Consider the following 25,813-nt stretch of genomic DNA (forward strand, 5'->3'; position numbering starts at 1 on the left):
ACTACTGTACAAATTATTTTAGGCTTTAGGGTCAACCTAGAGTGTGGACTAATTTCTCATTATTCAACATGATTTTAGAGGAAGAAAAATACGCTTTTGTTAACTGGATAAACAAAGCTTTGGAAAATGATCCCGACTGCAGACATGTTGTACCAATGAACCCAAACACAGACGACCTGTTCAAAGCTGTTGGTGACGGAATTGTGCTTTGGTAAGACGTTGGCTGATTTGGTATCCAGAGTTCCAAAACAGTCTTCCACATAATTGATACATTTGTTTCTGGGTGCTTGACCTCAGGAAATAATTAGAACTGAAAATGGTCTCAGCTCAGGGGCACCTGGGTAGCTCTTTGGATAAGGGTCCAACTCGTGATTTCAGCTCAGGTCCCAGTCCCCCAGTTCTTGGGTTCAACCCTGGTTTCGGGCTCTTAGCTGTTAGCGCAGAGCCTCCTTGAGATTTTCTCTCTCCCTTTCTTTCCCTCTCTCTCTCTCAAGAAAGAAAGAAACTTAAAAACTATATTAAAAACATTGTATGGGCTCTACCCACTTCCTCTTTGAGTATGTCTGAGAAAGCACCACCAAAATATGAATAAAAAACAGTCATTTAGACTGGGGACCACTTTATAAGGAAGCCATCAGCTTCTAGTTTCTTCTTACCACTTGAGCAAGCAGATGGTCCATGACAGCCGTGCTGGACTTAAGTATGTCGGTGTCCACTTATTTCTAAAGTACCATGGCTTCAAAAACAACGAAGGGACACTTCTCCTCAGTTCTCACTCTCCAGTTACTTATTTCTGAAAAATGTGTTTGCTGTTGCTGCTGCCCCAGAGGCAGCAGTATCTTGGCAGAAAGGATGTAAGATTACCAACACTTCGTCAGTTGATGCACTATCTGTTGAGGCAGTGCTGCATGATGGTAAGAGCATGCTCCGGGGGGCAACTGGCTAGCTCGGCCGGTTAACCCTCTGACTTCAACTCAAGTCGTGATCTCACGGTTCATGGGTTCGAGCCCTGCATCAGGCTCTGTGCTGACAGCGACAGCTCGGAGCCTGCTTCGGATTCTGTGTCTCCCTCTTTCTCTGCCCCTCTCTGGCTGACTCACTCTCTCTCTCTCTCTCTCTGTCTTTAAAAAATAAATAAACATTAAAAAAAATTTTTTTTAATTTTTTTAATGTTTTACTTACATTTGATACAGAGAGAGACAGAGCATGAGAGGCAGAGGGTCAGAGAGAGAGGGAGACACAGAATCCAAAGCAGTCTCCAGGCTCTGAGCTAGCTGTCAGCACAGAGCCCGACGCGGGGCTCAAACCCACGAACGTGAGATCTGACCTGAGCCGAAGTCGGAGGCTTAACCAACTGAGCCACCCAGGTTCCCCTAAAAAATTTTTTTAAACATCTCTTCTAAAAAAAATAAGAAGGAGCGCCTCGGTGACTCAATCAGTTGAGCATGAGATTCTTGCTTTCAGCTCAGGTCATGATCTCAGGGTTGTGGTATCAAGCTCCACCTTGGGCTCTGTGCTGAGCATGGAGCCTGCTTAAGATTCCCTCTCTCTCTCTCTCTCTCTCTCTCTCTCTCTCTCTCTCTCTCTCAGCTCCTTCCATGCTCACACACACTCTCTCTGTCTCTCAAATAGAAATAAATAAATAAATGTTTTTAAAAACAGTAGGAGATCCCCTCTTCTGTCTACATATAGGCACTAAAGAAATAATGTCCCCATGTGTTTTAATATAGAGAAATAATCACAGGACGCTATTTTATATTGAAATTTTACATGGAAAGAAGCATGGTTTTCCCTGTGCAGAGTAATGTTTTAGGGCAATGTTTATAATCATCCAAAATGTTGGGGTCTAAGTCCACATTTTACCAAATGAGATTCTTTCAAAGACGTCCCCAATTCTAGTCTAATTAGTGGGACCTTTCTTCCTCTCACCACTGAAGTAGCACCAAGTGTAGTGCCTGACTCATCATTTAGGCACTCAGCAAAGATGGCAAACGGGAGAAGCTCATGCTCAACGAATTTACCTCCTTGTGAATAAATGGTCATTTTTAGTTGTGAATTACATAATCTAGAAGAGACAGAATTTCAGTGTAGGATTTAACTGTTTTTAAAATTTAGGGGCGACTGGGTGGCTCAATCGGCTAAGCGTCCGACTTCGGCTCAGGTCATGATCTCATAGTTCGTGGGTTCGTCGTGGGTTCGAGCCCCGAGTCAGGCTCTGTGCTGACAGCCTAGACAGGCTAGACAGGCCTAGAGCCTGCTTTGAAATCTGTCTCCCTCTCTCTCTGACCCTCCCCTGCTCGTGCTGTCTCTCTCTCTCAAAAATAAATTTAAAATATATTTTTTAAATTTATTCAGGGTGCGCCTGGGTGGCTCAGTCAGTTAAGTATCCGACTTCAGCTCAGGTTATGATCTCATGGTTTGTGAGTTCGAACCCCATGTTGGGCTCTGTGCTGACAGCTCAGAGCCCGGAGCCTGCTTCGGGTTGTGTGTCTCCCTCTCCCTCTCTCTCTGTACATCCCCCACTTGCACTCTCTCTCTCTGAGAAATAAACCTTAAAATTTCTTTTAATTATTCAGTAAGGCTTTTTGAATATCCAGGTTATTTATTCCTATAAAATACTGTAGAAAATACAAAAAATCTACATGAGAAAGTATGCCCCCATCCCCAACTCAGAAATACCCAGCTCCTGGACCAAACATGTTTATCTTTTTTTCACCTTGAGTTTTTCGTATGTATAGCTTTTTTGTGTGATCAACCTGATGAAAGTCACATATTGCATTTATTTTTTTCAGATTACATGAGTGACGTGTTGGGATAAGCCTTACAATATTTGTGATATTTACAGGCTCTTTAAAAGTAAGCCAACTCCTTGTTTAATTTTTGTTTCAGTAAAATGATCAACCTTTCAGTTCCTGACACAATTGATGAAAGAGCCATCAACAAGAAGAAACTTACACCCTTCATCATTCAGGTGCGCGCTGGTCTCCCTGCCCCCTTTGGGAAACTTCTGCCCTGTGTGTGTTCCCATGTAATCCTTGTAACAACTCTTGAATTTAGGACCATTATCCAGATTTAACAGAGGAGACCTGAGACTTAGAAAAGCTTCTGAGCTTGCCCGAGGTTAATGTTGGAACTGAAGTTCAAATCCAGGTCTAACTCCAGAGCCCTATGTGCTTTTCATTACATACTGTGTTCAGGAATGCAGAAATAAAGAAAAATATTTAAACTCATAGTTAATTAGCATGCTTAAGGAATGGAGCATTCTTCTTTTCCATCAAGTGAATATTACCCTGTTAGATAACGAAATTCCCTCAGGCAAGAGCACCTCTTGGGATGTGGAGATTGAAACCTCTAGAACTTTCTTTCTCAGGTACGTGGAATAGACCTCATTTAGGCATTTTGTGAAACCCAACAGTTGGGATACCCTGCTGGCTCAGTCAGTAGAGCATGCGACTCTTGATCTTGGGGTTGTAAGTTCGAGCCCCACATTGAGTGTAGAGATTCCTTAAAAATACAATCTTAGGGGCACCTGGGTGTCTCAGTCCATTTCGGCTCAGGTCATTATCTCATGGTTCATGGGATCGAGCCCAACATCAGGCTCTGTGCTGACAGCTAGCTCAGAGACTGGAGCCTGCCTCAGATTCTGTGTCTCCCTCTCTCTGTGACCCTCCCCTGCTCACGCTGTATTTCTCCGTCTTTCAAAAATAAATAAAAAACAGAAAAAAAATTTTTTTAAACATAATCTTAAAAAAAAAAAGGTACAACACTTAACCCACAGGGATATAATGACCTAGTCTCTGGGCCATTTCCTTTCGTGAGAGAGGACCAAATAAGAGACCAAACAGAAATACCAAGTTAACTTCCCATGGAATTCTGGAAACGACAATCACAAGAAGGTTGAGATTTGTTTTAGCTATGCTTTGAACACCAAAATCTGGAATTTGTTTTCTATGGATCCTGTATGACTTGAAATCCATTTCATCGTTGAGCATTATTTTCAGTGAAGGGCGTAGACTCCTAACAAACGGAAAGGTCAAGAAGCAAATGTGTAAATTGGCTGTCTTGCAGGAAAACTTGAACTTGGCACTGAACTCTGCTTCTGCCATTGGGTGTCACGTTGTGAACATCGGTGCAGAGGATTTGCGGGCTGGGAAACCGCACCTGGTTTTGGGACTCCTTTGGCAGATCATTAAGATTGGTTTGTTCGCCGACATTGAATTGAGCAGAAATGAAGGTAATGGGCCACATTCACTGTTTTGAAAGTTGTTTTTCGGTTATTTTGTTCCTGGTCATGCAGACTTTCATGCTTTCACTTAATTGATGTGACTAGATGATAACTAGAATTAACAGAAGGTAATGCTATGGTGTCACTCAGGAAAATAGCCTGATTACAGCTTTTCTTGTTTAGTGGTAATTAACATTCGCCTGGTACTTTAGAATTCATTTCACAATAAAGACTCGAAAGCACAGAGAGTTGAAGGAACGTTTCCAAGACCTCCAAACTTGGTATCTATGCTTTTCTAATCTGCCTACACACCCCCGGGTCATCTCCACCTTCAGCTCTACCAGCGTGCCCCAGCTCCAATAAGACTTTATATTCTGTGACATATTTAGATCTCTTCAGAACTGTGCTCTCCTGCCCTTGATGCCCATGTATTTCCTGAACCAGCAGAAGCATCATCCTTCTTAGAGCAAAGGGTTTTATATCCTGTGGAGCTGTAGAATATATAAGCATACGCAATACATATGGCAGTGTACCACGTTCTCCTCTTCCTGTGAAGCGGATTTAAAATATTAAGCACCACTCCAAATGTTCCTATTTTATTCCGGAAATCAGCCTCTCAATCCTAGTTACTTCTGGGGAATATGTATTTGGGATTCTCAGCATCTTCAGGGTCCCAGACTATCTGTCAACAGTCTTATTTTGTACATTCACCCATCATGAGACTTTTTTGCACTTTTGAGACTATTAACACTTTCTCTTTCGGTCCACTCGAAGGTACCTGTATTTGAACAAATACAATTAACTCTCGTTGCTCGCCTTCTTCACAGTGGTGTTTGCCTTGTTAAAGGAGTTGAAGGCTGTTCAGAAAGGAACAGAGGACTACATAATAAAATTACATTGGCTTGTGTAGTAAATCAGATGACTTTTCTTTGCCAAGGTCTCAGGTACATAGATGTCTCGCTGTTTAATCCTTTCTAGCCTTTGACTTGGTGGAGATGGGGAGCCAACAGAGGGTCCTGGACGCCTCTGCCCTAGCTTCAGTCCCTCAGGGTCAGTGACGAGGCATGAAGCAGAGTCCATGAAAGATGAAATTGGCCTGATAAGAATATTATTTAGACCTCTTCAGAAATCAGGCAATTTCAGTCTTCTTGTTCAATGTAAACCTTTTATCTTACTGGAGGTAATGATTGCGTTAGGTCTGCATGACTTACTTCTAAAACAATGCTAAAATTTAGGCAGCTCTCAGTGCAGACACCCTTGCTTCTGTCTATTACCTTAGGGAATATTTACCGAAACCCTTTGGCTTCTTTGACACATTCAATTCAACAACAAAAAATAATTGAACAGTGGGGCACCTGCGTGGCTCAGTCTGTTGGGCACCTGATGTTGATTCAGGTCATGATCTCATGTTTTGTGGGTTTGAGCCCCACATCAGGCTCTGTGCTGACAGCTCGGAGCCTGGAGCCTGTTTCAGATTCTGTGTCTCCCTCTCTCTCTGCACCTCCCCCCCCAACTCATACTTTGTCTCTCTCTCTCAAAAATAAATAAGCATTAAAAAACCACACATTCATCTTTTAAAAAATAATAATTGAGTGGCCTTTACATGTTAGGTGCTATAGAAAATGCAAAGTGGAATTATATCCCTTTAAAAATAGATTTAACCCAGGGCACCTGACTGGCTCAGTTGGTAGAGCACACAACTCTTGATTTTAGGGGTTGTGAGTTTGAGCCCCATGTTGGGTGTAGAGATTACTTTAAAAAAAGTAAAAATATTTTTTATAAACTATATTTAACCCTTCAAGAGTCAATTAACTATACTTAAATATGAATACCGGCGTGCCTAAATGACTCAGTTAAGTGTCTGACTTCGGCTCAGGCCGTGATCTCACCTTCATGAGTTCAAGCCCCACATTGGACTCTGTGCTGTCAGCTCAGAGCCTGGAGCCTGCTTCAAATTCTGTGTCTCCCTCTCTGTCTGTACATGTCCCATTCGCACTCTGTCTCTCTCTCAAAAAATAAATATGAATACTGTAGTATTCCTATACTCCTTTAGTCAAAAGGTTAAATATAAAGGCTCCAATATTTTTTTTTAATTTTTTTAATGTTTTATTTATTTTTGAGACAGAGAGATTCAGAGCATGAGTGGGGAGGAGCAGAGAGAGAGGGAGCCTCAGAATCGGAAGCAGGCTTCAGGCTCTGAGCTGTCAGCACAGTTCCTGATGCGGGGCTCGAACCCACGAATGTGAGATCATGACCTGGGCCGAAGTCGGAGGCTTAACCGACTGAGCCACCCAGGCGCCCCTAAAGGCTCCAATATTTTAAACATCCTCCAAATCATTGATTTTAGTATTATTAAGCAAGGGCAATTTAGGTAAGTATACGACATAATGTAAAAATGGTTTAAAACCTGTAACATGGGGTGCCTGGTGACTGAGCACACAGCCTGCTTGGGATTCTGTCCCTCTCTGCTCTTGGCCTGCTTGTGCACACATTCTCCCTCTCTCTCTCTCTCTCTCTCTCTCTCTCTCTCTCTCTCTCTCTCAAAATAAAATAAATAAACGTTAAAAAAACGTAACTTAATTTGCCTTTTGGAATATGAAGAATAACCAAGAAAATAAGTTATAATAGTGTATATTTACCGTGTATTCTCATAAAACAGTATCTTTATATCATTGCATAATTATCTACTTCTAGATTTATCTTTTATTAGACTCCCCATACCATACATCTGTTAATTAACAGAGCATCAGAAGACCAAATGAACCTACAATGACCATTGTCAGATAACGTATTGGTTGTGGGGGCTTTTTCCTTGTAGCCTTGGCCGCCTTGCTTCGAGACGGGGAGACTTTGGAGGAGCTTATGAAATTGTCCCCAGAAGAGCTTCTGCTTAGATGGGCCAACTTTCATTTGGAAAATTCAGGCTGGCAGAAAATCAACAACTTCAGTGCTGACATCAAGGTAACCGTGCAGAGAACCGTCACATTCTTGGGCGATATAATGAATGACTTGGGTGACTTGATCCTGGCGGAACAGCGGGGGACATCCTGCCAGTATATCACCAGGCCTTCTTGGCCCTTGGCCCCGATGGTAGTTTTCAGTAGAGATGAAACCTAGTAAAGATCACTGGCCCCAAGTCTAGCTCTCCTTCTGTGAAAACAGGTAAAAGTATTATAGTCCTAACTTTACATTCTTCCTACTGTTAAACATGGAGTATAAAAGGGCGGGCCATGGCCATCCTCTGCCTAACTCCTTTTCTCAGACCTCAGTGTACCTGTTACTATGGCCCTAGCAGAGAGAGAAAGGGCCCCGAGATTCCCCTTCATCTTTTGTATTTGGCTTCTCTTCTATCGTGTGCTCCCACCATTAGACATTGAGTTCCTGAGGGTAGTGATGAGCTCTTACATATGTCTGTGTCTCCTACCTCAGTCCCTGCTCTCGGGACCTCCTGCATAATCCCGCCTCTAACATGATACCTGGCACACAAGAGACCTACCAAGTGGCCCTGGGGTGGCTCTATTGGTTAACTGTCCGACTGAGGCTCAGGTCATGATCTCGCATTTTGTGAGATCGAGCCCCATGTCTGACTGTGCTGACAGTGTGGAACCTGCTTCTGATTCTCTGTCCCCCTCTTTCTCTCTCTGCCCCTTCCGCACTTGTGCTCTTTCTTTCAAAAATAAACTTAAAAAAAAATCAAGTCCTTTGGGGAAGAAAGACCTACAAATATTTCTTGCGTTAAATGTTGGCATTTGCTGCTCACCAACAGTAAAGAAAAACTAGCAGAGGAAGGACCCATGTTGCTTTGCCTTCCAGGAGAGGGGGCCGCAATTACCGTAGAAAATATCACAGAGTCCTCATTAATGGACTCGACTCTCTCCAAAATCCAGATGTTCGGGCCCAGGGAACAAACTCGAGAATCTTCATCAGATGCCACTGACCCATTGGGCTATGAAACAGTAGTCTGTGGTCACATCACTGCGTTCAGTGCTGAGAGGAAGTGACGGGATAGGGGCAGTACTGATTTCATCAGTGAAACTTAAGGACAGCTCCCAAATGATAAGACCAGCAGGCCTCCCCACCCCTTCTCTGAACTTAAACAGAATGTTTGGCCAGGTATAGTTTTGCTTTATGTAAAATGTGTTCTCGAGAACCACTCGGAAATGGGTTTTCTGTTCTGAGGTGTATTTTAAATGTACGACAGGAAATACTGTTATTTAAAAAAAAAATAATAAAGCCTGCCTTGAATCTTTTTAAAAAGCAAAAGAGGAGCGCCTGGGTGGCTCAGTCGGTTGAGTGTCCGACTTCGGCTCAGGTCGTGATCTCACGGTTCGTGGGTTCGAGCCCCGCATCGGGCTCTGTGCTGACAGCTAGCTCAGAGCCTGGAGCCTGCTTCAGATTCTGTGTCTCGCTCTCTCTCTGACCCTCCCCTGCTCACGCTGTCTCTCCCTGTGTCTCAAAAATCAATCAATCAATCAATCAATCAATCAATAGCAAAAGATTGTTTGGTAATGTGAGAAAGGGCTTCCAATGTATCTGTATTCAAGTTCAATTTTCACCTGTAAAAAGCCCTTTTCAGGGTAGTAAATACACTGGGGGGGGTCTGCTCTTTACCTGTTCTTCTCAAGTGCAAAGGATTTGATTATGAATTGTTTATGCACCTTTAGGAAGAAATTGTGAGCGAAAACATTACAGGGAGGCAAATCCCATGCCCGCTAATGGTAGCATCTGGGTTTGCGTTTCATGAATTGCTCCAAAATGGATTTCACTCACCCGATTCTCCCCGTTCTTGGAATCGTTGATCGTGCTATGTATCAAACTCACTTGCCTTAGCTCATCTAAGATGCAGCTCTCTGGGCAACTCCCAGGGATTCATATTGGGAGGTCTGGGTTTGGATCCAGTAATCTACATATTGAACAACTTCCCCCGGGGATTCGGGTGCACATAGTCTACAGAGTTTACTAGGAGAAACGTTCCTTTATAGCCCGTCTGGCCTGTCAAGGGTCAGCAATAGAAACTGATCACCACTGGGCAGGTGATGTTCCAATATGGCAGGATTAAGGAGCCTTGACTCCAGTTTCCGTCCCCTGAAGGCAGAAGTTTCCTTGACATGTGTTGAGGACCCTTATTAAATGTTTGCAGTGGTCCAGTGGCTTTCAAGTTGTGTTCTGTAGCATGTCCACACAGCCTGAATTCACCCGCCCACCCCCATATGAGTGGCACCGCTTTGTTTTATTTATTGGAATTCCAAGCAGAAATATTCAAACAATGAATGAGTTCAGGAGCTCAAAACAAAAAGAAAATCTTGTTCGGTTAAGTATATTCAGGTCACAAAGTGTTAAATGTTATTTCACCCACCCAAGTGTTACTCATTTAAAAATGGTCATTTAAATCTACAACTAAATACATCTTTAACACAGCTAATCTCTTCTCCATAGGTTATGCTACATATATCGTGTTTTGTAATGTAACCTGTTTATTTTCTCTTTCCTATGCTTCCTGGATATCTGCTCCTACTTTCTTTTCTTGCTTGTTTTGTCTACCAAGCTTATTGACTTCAGTAATTCAGTAAAGGTACAGAAATAGTTATGTGTTTACTAGCATTATTGTATTGGTAATGTTAGTCAATTGTGAAGTCATGATAAAATCCAGTTATCCATATTCAAGGCAGACATTAGGCCAGATAGATGGACTTTTCTGGGGGAAAGATCTGTTAGATTTGAAGGCAGAGATTTCTGCCATACGTTCTCCCCAAAACCCAATGCAAATATCTTCCCCAATGTGGGACGACAGGATACATTCATTCTTTGTCAAAGTGATCTCACAGAAATTTTCAATTCACTTGTAGGATTCCAAAGCCTATTTCCTTCTTCTCAATCAAATTGCACCAAAAGGACAAAAGGAAGGAGAACCACGGATAGATATTAGTTTGTCAGATTTCAATGTAAGTATTGAAGTTCTACAGTCTTATAAATATCATTGTTGATTTCTTCTAAATAGCAAGAATTGTTAGAATTGCATGTGGTGGTGTTGACAGTTTTAAGCATTTTTAAAAATTTATTACTGTGGGTGTAAGTCAAAGGCAGAAAGATTAGCTTTGGTTTATTTTGACAGTTTATTCATAAGTTTGACAATGATGGTGCTATTGGTTTATATGGATTGCATAAAATATTCAAAGGGAGGGAAGGGAAATAAGTGCTAGAAACTAACCTTTTCCAGGTGTTTGGATTATAATCACAGTAAGAGATTTAGTGACCATATACTCATATGCATCTGTAATATTCCTGTGTTGAGAGTAATGTGAATATGTTTACAAACTGCTGAACTCTTCAATCCAATATGGAGAATCACTCATGGAACATATTCCCTGCTTACGTCACTGATTTGTTCAATGACCTTGGACAGATTTCTTCCCCATATTGGATCTCACTTAGCTCATCCATGCACTAAGGAGTTGGACTAGACTATTTAGTCTCAAGTTTCTAAGTTCCCCTGGTTTGTTCTTTGTACCCATTAGATATAAGATGCACTGTACTAATTTGGGGGCGTCTGGGTGGCTCAGTCAGTTAAGCGTTCGACTCGTGGTTTCACCTCAGGTCACGATTTCACGGTTCATGAGTTCAAGCCCCGCATTGGGCTCCATGTCTACTTAAAAAAGAAGAAGAAGAAAAGAAAATCCACATTTGTGCCCTATTACGCAATGGGACTGAGTGGATCACACTGTCTAAACCATTTACACTGCCCTTGTCACAGCCGGACTTGTAACTGATTTGTGTATTTGTATTTCTGTCTGTATGTTAGATGTGAGACTCTCTGGCACGGATGAGGGGCCGTCCTGTGCACTAGCGAGCTGTCTGGGTGGACTAAGCAGCTGTGTAGACACAGTATACTAACTGATTCCGATTTTGATCCAGCTCTTCTCCATTCAGTCTTCCCTGATTGATCTTAAAACACTCCTTTGTCTCTTCCGTCCTCAGAGCCCTTCAAAGATTCTCATTGACTCTAGACTTCAGTCCGAAATGTCCTGCTTAGCATTTAAGGCCCTACACGGTCTTGCCCCAGGTCTCCTAGCCAGCGGTGTTTCCCACTAGTCTGTCCCCCCCGCCCAAGCACTTGATTTACCTGTAAGCCTGTGCTCACACATTTCCCCTGTTGTTCAGTGTCCTTCGTCTTCATCCTTTCCAGCCTTACACCTTCTTTAGGGCCTAACTGATTGGTGGCTGATTTTTTTATATCCATTATCATAGCAAGTTTTCTCGTGATCCTTTGTAATTCCTTCCCACCCCTTTCCCCACCTCCCCCTTCCCAGGTGACCACTGATTTGCTTTCTTCCACTTTGCAGTAGTTTGAATATTTGCAGATTTTATATAAATGGACCCCTGTAGTATGTCATCTGTTTGGGTGTAGCTCCTTTCACGCGTCATGATTATTTTAAGATTCACTCATGTTGTCACATGCATCATAAATTCATTCCTTTTTTAATGCTGAATTATATTCTGGTGAATGGATATACCACAGTTCGTTCACCCACGCGCTTGTTGAACATTTGACTTGTTTCCAGTTTGGGGCTATTGCAACTACAGCAGTTATGAACATTCATATAGAAGTCTTTGTAGAAATATATGCATTCATTTCTCTTCGGGAAATACCTAGGAGTGAAATGGCTGAGTAATAGGGTATGGTTCTCCGTTAGGGTTAACTTTTTTAAGAAGCTGCCAATTCATTTTCCAACGTCGTTGTACCATTCTCCATGGCCGCCGGCAGGGTCTAAAAGTTCCAGTTCACCCACGTCCTCACTAATGCTTCCATGCGGTCAGCCCTTTTAACTTGACTCATTCTGACGGGTGCTGAATGATCTGTCATTGTGGTTTTAATTTGTATTGCCCTAGTGACCTATGATGGTGACCAGTGTTATGTGGTTATTTACCACCTATGTATCGTCGTTGTTCAAAACAGTTTGTCCATTTTTAATCACACTGTTTGTTTTCTTTATTATAGTATTTTTTAAAAAGAATTTTTCCCTATTTTTGAGAGATAGAGGCAGCAAGAGCAGGAGAGGGTCAGAGAGAGAGAGGGAGACACAGAATCCGAAGCAGGCTCAAGGCTCTGAGCTGGCTGTCAGCACAGAGCCCAACGCAGGGCTTGAACCCACGAACTGTGAGATCATGACCTGAGCCAAAGCCGGCCGCTTAACCGACTGAGCCACCCAGGCGCCCCTGTTTGTTTTCTTATTAGCAACTTTTGAGTGCTTCTATGTATTTTGGATACAAATCTTTTATCGGATATGTGATTTGCAAATGTTTTCTCCCAATGTTTTTCAAAGAACAGATGTTCTTAATGTTAGCAAGGTCAGATTTAGTCATTTTTTTCTTTTATGGATCATGCTTTTGATGTTGCATCTAAGAAATTTTAGCATAATACAAAATCACAAATATTTCTTCCTATGTTTTCTCCTAGAGGCTCTTATAGTTTGGCTTTTGACATTTTAGAAATATATGTTTGGGGGTAATTTTGAATATGGTGTGAGATAGGAGCTGAAGTTATTTTTGCATATGTATATATTTTTTTGATTTGATTACTTTTATTTCACTATTGTGTATTTGACTATTTAAATTTTTTGTTTTCATCTATTTTAAAAGCTTCCTTCTGTTCCAGTACTATATCAATGCTTCATTAGGAAGAGATTTTTTTTTTTATTGTCAAGTTGGTTTCCATATAACACCCAGTGTTCTTCCCCACAGGTGCCGTCCTCCATGCCCATTACCCCCCCTTCCCTTTTCACCCTCCCCTAGGAAGGGATTTTAAAAGATAAAGGTGGGGGGCGCCTGGGTGGCTCAGTCGGTTAAGCCTCCGACTTCAGCTCAGGTCATGATCTCACGTTGGTGGCTTCGAGCCCCACTTCGGGCTCTGCGCTGACAGCTCAGAGCCTGGAGCCTGCATTGGATTCTGTGTCTCCCTCTCTCTCTGCCCCTCCCACTCATGTTCTGTCTCTCTCTGTCTCAAAAATAAATAAAACATTTAAAAAAAATTTTTTTAGTAAAAAAATAAAATAAAAGATAAAGTTGGTAAATAGCATAAACCAAACAATAGGAAAGTAATAGATGACAGGTTACAAGAAATACAGAAGGCTCTGTGAGAGGAGTTCACTGTGCTCACAGAGAATCCTGCAGAAAGGTTGAACCCCTGCAGTTGCCAGGCTGCTGTGGTGCTTACTGACTTCACAAGGTTACAAGGGTAACCCACTAAATACACATTGTGCTGGAGTCCTGTACCATCAAGGCACCTGACTGGAGGTTAAAAAATGAAGGATAGCCTCACCCAGTAAAGACAGAGTTAAAACCCATCATTTATACATTCTGGGCACCTTTAGTTTCAAAGTAGCATTCCTCAAGTTTCCTTTATCTTTATCTCTTCTTTTCCCACCAACTGTAAAACCCTTTTACACAGGACATTGTTTTCCAGAAGTGCTCCATTTGCCCTGGGGCAAAAAACTATTGTATCTACATGTAGGAACTTCCCAGAGTGTTGCTCTGTTCTTTTCCAAGCAGAGGTCATTAGAAACAGAATCTCCCACATCAACTGTGCTTCCTGGGGCTCTGTTTTGTTTTTTTGTTTTTTTACTTGTTGCATTGGGTGGGCGGGGCGGGGAGGGGGCTGGAACTGGGCATCTGAGAACTGTCATTTTGACATTGGTCTGAAATGATTGGATAAGTCACATTCTTCACCAAACCGGATGTTGATCAGGAGCTTAGCATGCATCTTTCCAAGGGGAAAAGAAAAGGGAAAAAACCAGAATGGTGTGGGCACCTGGGTGGCTCAATTGGTTGAGCTTCTCTTGGTTTCGGCTCAGGTCATCATCTCAGATTTTCTGGGTTCGAGCCGCGTGTTGGCCTCACGCTGCTTGAGATTCTGTCTCCCCCTCTCTCTCCCCCTCTCCCACTTGTGCTAGTGCTGTTTCTCTCTTTCAAAATAAATAAATAAACTTAAAAAAAAATAGAATGCGGAAGAAGGTAACAAGTTGGGAGTCATAGGAATTAGTTGAAAGTAAGTATTCTTTACAGAAATGAGCAACATTGCTTCTTCCTGGGTGGAAAAGTTAAGTAAAGCAAACCGTAAAAAAAAATATAATCCTCGAAGAGAAAAACTATAATTTTTGAAATGCACAATTTAAACTTGAAAGCAAATCATTGGAAACTGCGATTCTTGATTATTATTTTCAAAATATTTTCTCATAATTATTTTCTCTGTTTCAGTCTTACGCCTTCTCTAGGGCCCACCTGAAAAATCTGAGCAGTTTTCGCTTTTTTCTTGAAGAGTTTTAGCAGATGTAATCCCAATGGAATTAAATGTAGTATCCTTAGATAAATGATCTGGTGCCACCTAGGGTATTTTTAAGGTACTGCAGTCAAATACAGCCAACTTTCTGTTGCATTTGGAACGATTTTATAAGTACCATGTGTTGGATAAGAGAAAGTAGAATTGTATATCCAGCTTACCATTGTAGGGAAACATTGCTATATTTTTAGCCTTTTACAATGTGTCTTCTTTTACTTCAACAGGAAACAGATGATTTGAAGAGAGCGGAGAGTATGCTTCAACAAGCAGACAAGCTAGGTTGCAGACAGTTTGTCACCCCTGCTGATGTTGTCAGTGGAAACCCCAAACTGAACTTGGCCTTTGTGGCTAACCTGTTTAATAAATACCCAGCACTAACCAAGCCTGAGAACCAGGATATTGACTGGACTCTATTGGAAGGTAACTGACAGTTTCTCACCTTCTAATGTGCAGGACTACAGAGTAGAAATATGTAGGCCATGAAGATTTCAGGATCTTGACATAATAAGTTTCCTTATCCACTTTCCTTTAGCAAATATCCGCTGGAAGTAGACCGAAAGGGTGAGTGAAAAGTGGCAGCTGACAGAAAAGGATGATACAAGGAAAAAGGCGTCACGTAGTAAACCAGTGCTTTATTTTAATATTTTAGAACCAGATCACTTTTTAAACCTCTCACCCAAAACATGTACACATGCATTAAATTTGACCTATAAATCTACAATATTATTTCATTCATCCACAGTTAGGATATCTAGAACTAGCCCGACTCCTTTTCTGTTCCCGTACTCAAAAAAGAATAGGAGCGCCTGGCTGGCTCAGTCAGTAGAGTGTGCTAAATCTCCATCTCGGGATTGTGAATTTGATCCCCACGTACGGTATAGAGATTACTTAAAAATAAAATCGTGAAGGGGTGCCTGGATGGTTCAGGCAGTTGAGCTTCTGACTCTTGATTTCGGCTCAGGTCATGATCCCAGGGTCGTGAGGCCAAGCCCCGTGTCGGGCTCCGCGCAGAGCGCGGAGCCTGCTGGAGATCGTCTCTCCTCTGCCTTCTTCCCTGCTCACATGCACTCTCTAATAAATAAGCAAACAAAAAATAAACAAAATCTTTAAAATAATGATAAAAGTAATATTAATGGTGTCTGGTAATTAAGTTGGGGAAAGGCAGAGTTTACCTTTTCCAGCAATATATATATATATATATGCATGACGTATCAGATTCAAAAATGAACAAATGTAATAGTCGTTCCTTGAATAGTCACTGACATTAATTTAAAGTATTTAAATTAAATTCAAATTAAATTTTAAATTGAAAATCTTTAAATTTTAGGCTTTTCCAGTTTCAAGTAACTTATTGCTGTAGAATTATAAGCATGTAAAAGGAGTACTCATGTGTAGCTTAGAATTTATAAATTTTTTTTAATGTAAAACTGATAACATCAGTTACTTCTGAGGTATGGGGATTTGAGGAGATATTAGGGAAGGATTATAAGGGAGAGAAGATTATTAAAAATTTATAAACCTCTAAATTATTTAACTGGTTATAAATTTGTATCATTTAATTATAAAATAAATTGAATAGATTTTTAAAAATGGGGGTGTCTGGGTGGCTCAGTCGGTTAAGCCTCCGACTTCGGCTCAGGTCAGATCTCCCGTTTGTGGGTTCGAGCCCCTCGTGGGGCTCTGTGCTGACAGCTAGCTTAGAGCCTGGAGCCTGCTTCCAGTTCTGTGTCTCCTTCTCTCTCTGCCCCTCCCTCTCTCATGCTCTGTCTCTCTCTGTATCAAAAATAAATAAAACATTTAAAAAATGTATCTAGGGGCACCTGGGTAGCTCAGTTGGGTAAACGTCCGACTCTAAATCTTGGCTCAGGTCATGATCTCATGGTTTGTGAGGCTGAGCTTCATGCTGATAGCATGGCGCCTGCTTGGGATTCTCTCTCTCTCTCTCTCTCTCTCTCAAAATAAAAAATGAACCTTTAAAAAAGCATGTATCTAGAGAGAATGTATTTAGAGAGAATGTTTAGAGATTCATATTGGAGAAATCCTCTAGATGTGTACAGAGGAAATGAAATAATCTTACATATGCTTTGATAATATATGCACATGTACACGGTGCTTAATTAATATATAAACTTTGTAAATATTTTTAACAGGAGAGACTCGTGAAGAAAGAACCTTCCGTAACTGGATGAACTCTCTTGGTGTTAATCCCCACGTAAACCATCTCTATGCGTAAGCTTTTCTACTTTTTTTATAAACAATTAGGAACGTCACGAATGGATGCCACAGTAATGATAGCTTGAAACATTTTCTAAATGTTGGTTTACAGGGTGACTGGCTGGCTCAGTTGGTTGAGCGTCTGATTCCTAATTTTGGCTCAAGATCGAGCCCCGTGTTGGCCTTTGCACTGAGCATGGAGCCTGCTTAAGATTCTCTCTTTCCCCTCGCCTCTCTCTGACCCTCTCCCCATTTGCGCTCTCTCTCTCTCTCTCTCTGTCTAGCTTAAAAAAGTTAATTTACAGTGGTTATTTATATTGGAAAATGATGATGGATGTCTCCACTAAGCATTTTCCAACATAAACAACCACTGTAAACTAACTTAGTCATGACATCCGTCATCATTTTCCAAATACTCAGAAGCCCAGATTATTTCTCTACATGATCATTACGTGAAAGAGTGTAAGAATGTCTCTCTAACCCCTAGGGAACAGATACTTACAATTTTGAAACACAGCAAGAATGCCTTAAGTAGAGCATCCGTGCATGATGTCTTGAGGCCTTCATACTCCCCGTTCTCTCCGCATGGAATGTTCTTTTCTGCCTCTAATGCCTTACTCCCTTACTATTTTCAAGCCAGGAATTCGACCCTGACCACAACCTAATGCTCCTTAACCCTAACCTTCTTCTTTTTTTATCGTCATAACAGTTATATACTCGTTTATTATCTCTCTTTCTAACTCTAAAGTAAGGCCAGGGATTTTTATGCTACGTGCCCAGCTTCTGGAATAGTTCCTTGCAAACAGTAAGGTCTCAATAAATATTTTAAGTGACTAAGGTGGTGTGACCTTTGTTTTGGGGACAGATTGATAGAAAATAGGAGCATTGGATATTATCTGTGGTTTTCTATGTTTTATTTTACTTTTTAAATTTAAATCCCAGTTCGTTAACATATAATGCAATCGTGATTTCAGGAGGTGAGTTTACTACTTCATCACTTACATGTAACACCCAGTCCTCATCCGAAAGGTGCTCTCCTTAATGCCCAGCCCCCATTTAGCCCATCCCCCACCCAACACCCTTCCGGCAACCCTCAGTTTGTTCTCTGTATTTAAGAGTCTTTTATGGTTTGCCCCCTTCTCTGTTTTCTTTCCCTTTCCCTATGTTCATTTGTTTTGTTTCTTATATTCCACATATGAGTAAAGTCATATTTGTCTTTCTCTGACTGACTTATTTCCCTCAGCATAATACCCTCTAGTTCCATCCACGTTGTTGCAAATGGCAAGATTTCATTATTTTTTTAAATATTTTATTTATTTTTGAGAGAGAGAGAGAGAGACAGCGTGGGCAGGGGAGCATCAGAGAGAGAGGGAGACACAGAATCCAAAGGCAGGCTCCAGGCCCTGAGCTAGCCGTCAGCACAGAGCCTGATGCGGGGCTCAAACCCACGAACTGCGAGATCAGGACCTGAGCCGAAGCCAGACTTTCAACCGACTGAGCCACATAGGCGCCCCAGATTTCATTCTTTTTGATCGCCAACTACTAGTCCTTTGTAGCTATATATCACATCTTCTCGATCCATTCTTCAGTCAACAGACAGGTTTTCTAGGTTTTAGAAATTTCACCAGTGTACCGTTAATTGCTTTTAATGAAACAAAGTCTGGCTGTCTGAAAACTCTGATTGAATTCTTTTTAAATCTTTAGTGACCTGCAAGACGCCCTGGTAATCTTACAGTTGTATGAACGAATTAAAGTGCCTGTCGACTGGAATAAGGTCAACAAGCCCCCGTACCCCAAACTTGGAGCCAACATGAAAAAGGTAGATCCATATGTTGCTGCGCAGATTCGTCACACGCTGTTTTCATTCTCCGTTTGTTACTTTTGGTTGGAAAACTCGAGTCTGAGCTTCATGAGGACAGGAACTGTGTCTTAACTTCTTTTGACATGTGGAGCACCCCGCATCCACGCACGTCCTCACCTATGTGTGCGGAGTAAACACACGAGAAATCGTTAACCTTTTCCTTTCGTGTGTTTACAGCTGGAAAACTGCAACTATGCTGTTGAACTGGGGAAGCATCCTGCCAAATTCTCCCTGGTCGGTATTGGGGGACAAGACCTGAATGATGGAAACCAAACTCTGACTTTAGCTTTGGTCTGGCAGCTGATGAGACGGTATGGTGCTCAGTTTGAGCTGCCCACGCTTCGCTGTACTACTGGTCTGTGATCTAGTTCTTGTCACTTTCAGGCAGACGTGTCAATGACTACGTCTTTGAAATGTTTGCATTTAGACTCTGTAGTGAACTTAAGTAACAAATACATGCTGGGTGTTCAGTAGGAAATGCCTCCCTGAAAATCAGGCAGCAGAACTGTGACTATTTCCTGGTTTTATTTCTTTTAAGTTTATTTATTTTGAGAGAGAGAGAGAGCAAAAAAAGCATGAGCCGGGGAGGAGCAGAGAGAGAGGATCCCCGACAGGCTGTCAGCACATGGACCTGATGTGGGGCTCAGTCTCACAAACCTTGAGATCATGACCTGAGCTGAAATCAAGAGTCAGATGCTTAACCAACTGAGCCACCCAGGCGTCCCTATTTGCCAGTTTTAATAGGAAGCCTGACATGCAGACTGGAGCCTCATTTAGTGTCAGTGAATTAAAAAAAAACAGCAAAAATTATAAACAGCCCTGGATCCATTTGAAAAAGAAGATCTTATAATGCTGAAGAGCATTCCTTATGCCTGAGTACCGGCCAAAGCATAGCTCCTTTTAGGTCATGGCCACTGGTGGACTGGTCAGAAGGAACGTGTAGTACACTGTTGGCCTTGCTCTGAACAGCATGGAAATCCGCCCCCCAGCACCACTTACAGAGGGCCGAGCAGTGGTGAGCACTGCTACTTGAGTTTTTTTTCATATAGTAAGAATTTCTTCCCATGAAATCTTTACTCTTTCAAACCTAGGGAAGAAAAGAAATAGAAGATAGAGCACCTTTTTATTGCTTGCGTACTTTTCCCTAAAGTATATTGGGACCTTGGGTGCCTGGGTGGTTCAGTCATTTAAGCATCCAACTCTTTTTAAGTTTATTTATTTATGTTGAGAAAGAGAGAGAGACAGAGAGAGCGCGAGAGAGAGAGAGAGAGAGAGAGAGAGAACAAGTGGGGAAGGGACAGAGAAAGAGGAAGAAAGGGAATCCCAAGCAGGTTCCATACCACCAGCGTGGAGCCTGATGCAGGGCTCAAACCCATGAACTATGAGATCATGACCTGGGCTGAAACCAAGAGTCTGACACACAACCAACTGAGCCACCCAGGTGTCCCAAGCATCAGACTTGATTTTGTCTCAGGTCATGATCTCACGGTTTGTGAGTTCGAGCCCCACATCTGGCTCTGGGCTGACAGCACTCTTTCTCTCTCTCTCTCTCTCTCTCTCTCTCTCTCTCTCTCTCTCTCTCTCTCTCTCTCTCTCTCCCCCTCCCCCACTCGTGCTTGCTCATGGTCTCTCCCTCTCTGTCTCTCTCTCAAAATAAATAACTTTTTTCTAAAAGTAGATGGGGACCTTTTCGTCTGCTTCTTTTATTTTTGTTTTCCTTATTATTAGTTTAGGTTACAGTTCTAAGTTACACCGGTTTCCCCCCAAAATTTCATTTTTCCTTTTCAAATTTTTATTTAAATTCTAGTTCGTTAACAGACAGTGCAATATTGGTTTCGGGAGTAGAATTCGGTGATTCATCACGACCATATGACATGACCGCTTCTTCTTTCAGATACACCCTCAATGTTCTCGAAGATCTTGGAGACGGGCAGAAAGCTAATGACGACATCATTGTAAGCTGGGTGAACAGAACATTGAGTGAAGCTGGAAAATCAACTTCCATTCAGAGTTTTAAGGTACGAACTCCACATTTGACTCTTAGACGTTATGTTTGCCGGAAACTTTCCATACGTTGGAAGGGTGACCTCTGGGGTTTCTTTGTCAGTGTGAATGAGTGTGGCAAGACTGGCAAGACTCTCTTAAGTCACTGGGCTTATTTATGGCAGCTTTATGCAAGTAATCATATGGGAACGTGTGCAGACTGAAACTCTCAGGTTTATGGTCCTTTTACGCTAGGACAAGACGATCAGCTCCAGCTTGGCGGTCGTGGATTTAATTGATGCCATCCAGCCGGGCTGCATAAACTATGACCTTGTTAAGAGTGGCAACCTGACAGAAGACGACAAGCACAATAATGCCAAGTAAGACATACTGATGATAGTCGTGATTAACATCCCAGCAAGAGCCAGGCAGGTCTGCATTCCTGCTCTGATTCTGCCACTGAAGAATGGTGTCCCCTGAGGGGCGCCTGGGGGGCTTAGTTCAGTCACTGAAGTATCCAACTCTTGGTTTCGGCTCAGGTCACGATCTCAGGGTTCGAGAGTTCAAGTCCCGCGTTGGGCTCTGCACTGGCAGCACAGAGCCTTCTTGGGATGCTCTCTCTCTCTCTCTCTGTCTCTCTCTCTGTCTCTGTCTCTCTCTCTCTCTCTCTCTCTCTCTCCTCTCTTCTGCCTCTCCTCTGTTTGCTTTTTCTGTGTCTCTCTCAAAGGAAAAAAAACTGTAAAGGGGTGCCACCTTTACAGTTAACGGTCTGACTATTGATGTAGGTTCAGGTCATGATGTCACAGTCTGAGTTCAAGCCCTGCATCGGGCTCTGCACTGATGGCATGGAGCCTGCTTGGGATTCTGTCTCTCCTTCGCTTTGCCTCTCCCCTGTTTGTGCGCTCTCTCTCTCTCTCTCTCTCTCTCTCTCTCTCCCCCTCCATTCTTCCCTCCCTCTCTTTCTGCCTCCCTCCCTCTCTCTCTCAAAATAAATAAACTTAAAAAATATTAAAGGGGCTCCTGGGTGGCTCAGCTGGTTGAGCGTCCAGCTTTGGCTCAGGTCATGATCTCACAGTTTGTGGGTTCAAGCTCCGCATCAGGCTCTGTGCTGGCAGCCCAGAGCCTGGAGCTTGCTTCAGATTTTGTGTCTCCCTCTCTCTCTCTCTGTCCCTGCCCTGCTCATGCTCTGTCTCTCTCCCTCCCCCCGTCAAAAACAAAAAATATTAAAACAATTTTTTAATAAATTTTAAAAATAAATAAATAAACTTAAAAAAAAAAGAATGGCGTCACCTGAGGATACCTCTTTCAGCCTCAGACTGCTCATCAGTTAATTGGGAGCAATAATACTTAGAGATTTTGAAATGAATAAAATGTATAAAAGCCTAGCGTTGTGCCTGAAATAGTAGGTGCTCAATCAGTCGATATGAAATGATATCATTTATGTTTTAATGCAACTCAGTGCCAGACTTAAAACGAGAGGAAAATAAGCTAAGAACATTCATGCCATAGATAAGAGTAGATAGAAATATTTTGTTTTGAAACAGATTATTTACTGATGTCTTCTTTACTGGGCATAGATGGCCTTTACTACATATGTGGAGTTTATCTTGGTCCCTAAATGAGCACAATGCTTAATCCTGCACCGAAACGATGCCTTGAAAGGTTTTGGCAGTCCACCGATACTGACAAGGGCTTTTCCACCTGTCACTTCCCTTCTTCACCCAAGGCCTAGGCTGTCGCTTGGTTTTACAGGTAACCCATGAACGCTTGCCTAGCATACACTGAAAATCAGCCCACTGAAAACCCTCCTTTTTCAGTACCTTGGTCATCTTTAAAGATTCGTGTTACGGAACACCTGGAAATGTCTCCTGTATTCACTGAAGTGTGCTCTTGCAAATTTCCTCCCCTGGACACATCAGTTCTTTCTTCCTTGACTTTGCGTGCCTGTTCCGTTCCTTGCTCTGACCACTCGGTCCACGTACCGTGTAGACTGTCTCCGCGCCCTTGACTCGATGGAAGTATTCGTTGCTTGGATTTGACATGTGACCTAGTTTTCCACCCCCTTTCTCTACGATCACATGAGAATGTCTGTTATCCTATTACATGCTCAACAAAACTGTCAGCATTTGATTGTGTAGCCAGTCTGGATAATTATATATATTACATATATGTGTGTGTGTGTGTATATATGTGTATGTATATATACATTTTTCACTTCCATGTCATGTCAGTGCTCCAAAATTAATTCTCATGCATACTGGAGAAATGGGGTGGATAAAATCTGTCCCAAATACAGCTTGTAAATCTGGTGTCACTTATGAGTGACATCAAAAACAAAATAAAACAGGGGTGCCTGGGTGCCTCGGGCGGTGGAGCGTCTGAATAAAACTGTGACACACACCATAAACTGAACACTAAATTTGGAGACATTTTTGCATTACAAAGAAGAGACAAAGGCCAAACTTCTATAATGATAGATTCTGAAAAAGAAGTATTTAAAGACAAACATCGTAATGAAAAATAGGACATGGATAGATAAGCACCTCATAGAAAAGGAAATACAATAAGCTATAAATAATATAAATCGATGTTTCATCTGGCTAGTGTTTATAGGTATGCCTTTATTTTTTTAAATATATATTTTTTAATGTTTCATTTATTTTTGAGAGAGAGAGACAGCATGAGCAGGGGAGGGTCAGAGAGAGAGGGAGACATAGAATTGGAAGCAGGCTTTAGGCTCTGAGGTAGCTGCCAGCACAGAGCCTGACGTGGGGCTCGAACCCACGAACCGTGAGATCATGACCTGAGCTGCAGCTGGATGCTCAATCGACTGAGCCCCCCAGGCGCCCCGGTATGCCTTTAGAAAATAGCACTGAGGGGCACCTGGGGGGCTCAGTCAGTTAAGCGTCAGACTGTTGATTTGGGCTCAGGTCATGATCTCCTGGTTTGTGAGATCAAGTCCCACATCAGGCTCTGGCTGACAGCACAGACCTTGCTTGGAATTCTCTGTCTCCCCCTCTCTCTGCCCCTTTCCCACACATTCATTCATTCTCTCTCTCTCTCTCTCTCTCTCTCTCTCTCTCTCGCTCCCTCCTTCCCTCCCTCCCTCCCTCCTTTCTCTCAAAATAAATAAAACTAAACTTTAAAACAAAACAGAACAACAGAAAGAAAACTCATTCCCATCCCAGCCGTTGACTCATGAGAAGTTCATCTTAATTTCTGTTTCCTCAAAAAAACAGGTACGCGGTCTCCATGGCCAGAAGAATCGGAGCCCGGGTGTATGCTCTCCCCGAAGACCTGGTGGAAGTAAAGCCCAAGATGGTCATGACCGTGTTTGCGTGCTTGATGGGCAGGGGAATGAAGAGAGTGTAAAATAACCTATTTGAATAAAAACAACCTTGCTCCCAAGTGCATGATTAGCAGGTCAGCTATTTCCAGGCGAAGTGCTCACGGCTTAGGGAACTGTTGGTCATTGAAAGGATTTATAGTTTTGATGAACAAGACTACTCATCCTGAGGGCCCACAGGGGAAAGAGTTTTAATGAAAACGACTCCGCTTTCCCATTGTCAAAGTTGGATTTGTCAGGCACCCCTGAAATGTGCTCACGGCCAAATCATTGACTCTCTCCTCCTAGATGGCTGCCCTTGACATTTCCCACTGCTGTCTGTTACTTCTGTGTATCTTTTTCCCTCCTAGAATGTCCACATCTTGCGACGTGCGTAGATGATTGGAGATGAATATTATTAGACCATAATTTTGCTTTCCATCCGTACGCTAGTTCTCATTCGAGAACTGTGGTCAGAGGGTATTTGGATATGAGTATCCTTTGCTTTCTCTTCGTAGTGCTGAAAATTGGCAGAAGTAACTGGCTGTGCAGAATGTAATAGAAGCTTTTCATATTCTTTTATTCTTAAAATCAGTATCTTTTTACAGTATTCTTTCTACATGATCTTTTTTGTACATTTAAGAATATTTTGATTACATTAAATAAGACTGCTGATTTTGCTACTTTTTTTAAGGGGTCTTCGAGTAAGTAAAAACCACACATTATAGGTAGAGGAAGCAATGTTCTTTCAGTGTGTGTACCCTCCCCTCTCACCCCCACGCTATAAATAATTGACATATTCTGTCTGAAAACACTTGGTTCCGTATATGCTCACTTGTTTTACACCCTTGCATCCTCAAACTCTCTCTTTAGTCTTAAAAATGTTGTTGAATATGACACTTTTGAGGAGAGAGTGTGCTCGGACTGTAGACAGGATATGGTAGGCCAAGCATGCTAAGTGTACCATCGATTTTGTAATTTTCCACCTAAGACAAAGAGATGTGGTCACTAAAGAATAAAAATATATATGTAGGACTTAATGTACTCTTGCTTTGTCGAGCTGTTTGCTATAGTTTTCAGATTATAATGTTGCTCTAACTCTGAAAAGTGATGTAATCTGGTAGCAATGTATTAGTTCAAATAAAGGCATTTACGTAATAATTAGTCTCTTCATGTTTCTGACCCTTAGTAGTTTGCCAATAACGCTTGCCAGATTCCCCCCCCACACCCCAATATTCTATTTTTCTGGCACACTGTAGAAAAGGTTTGTGGGGGCGCCTGGGTGGCTCAGTTGCTTAAGCCTCTGACTTCGGCTCAGGTCATGGTCTTGTGATTCGTGGGTTCAAGCCCCGTGTCAGGCTCTGTGCACACACCTGGGAGCCCGGAGCCTGCTTCGAATTCTGTGTCTCTCTCTCTCTCTGACCCTCCCCCGCTTGCACTCTGTGTGTGTTTCTCTTACTTTCTCTCAAACATTTAAGAAAATTTTAAAAAACAGCTTTAATTAATAAATAAAAGATAAGTTTCCTGCAAACATACTGGAGTAACTGATCAGGACAATCACACCTTATAACCTGTCTTCTGCTAAAGACAAACGTTCCATTAGAAAAGTGGGCAGGGGCACCTGGCTGGTTCAGTCAGTGGAGCGTGCAACTCTTGACCTCAGAGGGGTTGTGAGTTTGAGCCCCATGTTGGGTGTCGAGATTACTTAAAAATAAAATCTTCAGGGGTGCCTAGGTGGGTCAGTGAGTTAGGCATCTGACTTTGGCTCTGGTCATGATCTCGCAGTTCATGAGTTTGAGCCCCGAGTCAGGCTCTGTGCTGAAAGCTCAGATCCTGGAGCCTGCTTTGAGTGCTGTGTCTCCCTCTCTCTGT

The 25,813-nt window shown here is 42.3% G+C and overlaps 1 protein-coding gene across 3 annotated transcripts in view; it reads left to right on the forward strand.

The window, feature by feature from the left end:
* PLS3 (plastin 3) overlaps positions 1-25,102 on the forward strand; it is a 92,413-nt gene extending 67,311 nt beyond the window's left edge. For 2 of the 3 annotated variants that reach the window (XM_029929829.1, XM_029929830.1), the window contains exons 6-18: positions 79-211; positions 2,890-2,971; positions 4,069-4,234; positions 7,044-7,186; positions 9,771-9,797; positions 10,072-10,167; positions 14,783-14,978; positions 16,709-16,787; positions 18,477-18,591; positions 18,811-18,944; positions 20,528-20,651; positions 20,872-20,996; positions 23,856-25,102. In XM_029929829.1, coding sequence (XP_029785689.1) covers positions 79-211; positions 2,890-2,971; positions 4,069-4,234; positions 7,044-7,186; positions 9,771-9,797; positions 10,072-10,167; positions 14,783-14,978; positions 16,709-16,787; positions 18,477-18,591; positions 18,811-18,944; positions 20,528-20,651; positions 20,872-20,996; positions 23,856-23,988 — 1,553 coding nt within the window. In that variant the 3' untranslated portion in view covers positions 23,989-25,102. The remainder of the gene's footprint in view (positions 1-78; positions 212-2,889; positions 2,972-4,068; positions 4,235-7,043; positions 7,187-9,770; positions 9,798-10,071; positions 10,168-14,782; positions 14,979-16,708; positions 16,788-18,476; positions 18,592-18,810; positions 18,945-20,527; positions 20,652-20,871; positions 20,997-23,855) is intronic. The other variant, XM_029929831.1, reaches the window with a different exon arrangement.
* Positions 25,103-25,813: the final 711 nt, after the last annotated feature.

The sequence above is a fragment of the Suricata suricatta genome, chromosome X (assembly GCF_006229205.1).
Source record: "Suricata suricatta isolate VVHF042 chromosome X, meerkat_22Aug2017_6uvM2_HiC, whole genome shotgun sequence".
Classification (NCBI taxonomy): Eukaryota; Metazoa; Chordata; class Mammalia; order Carnivora; family Herpestidae; genus Suricata; species Suricata suricatta.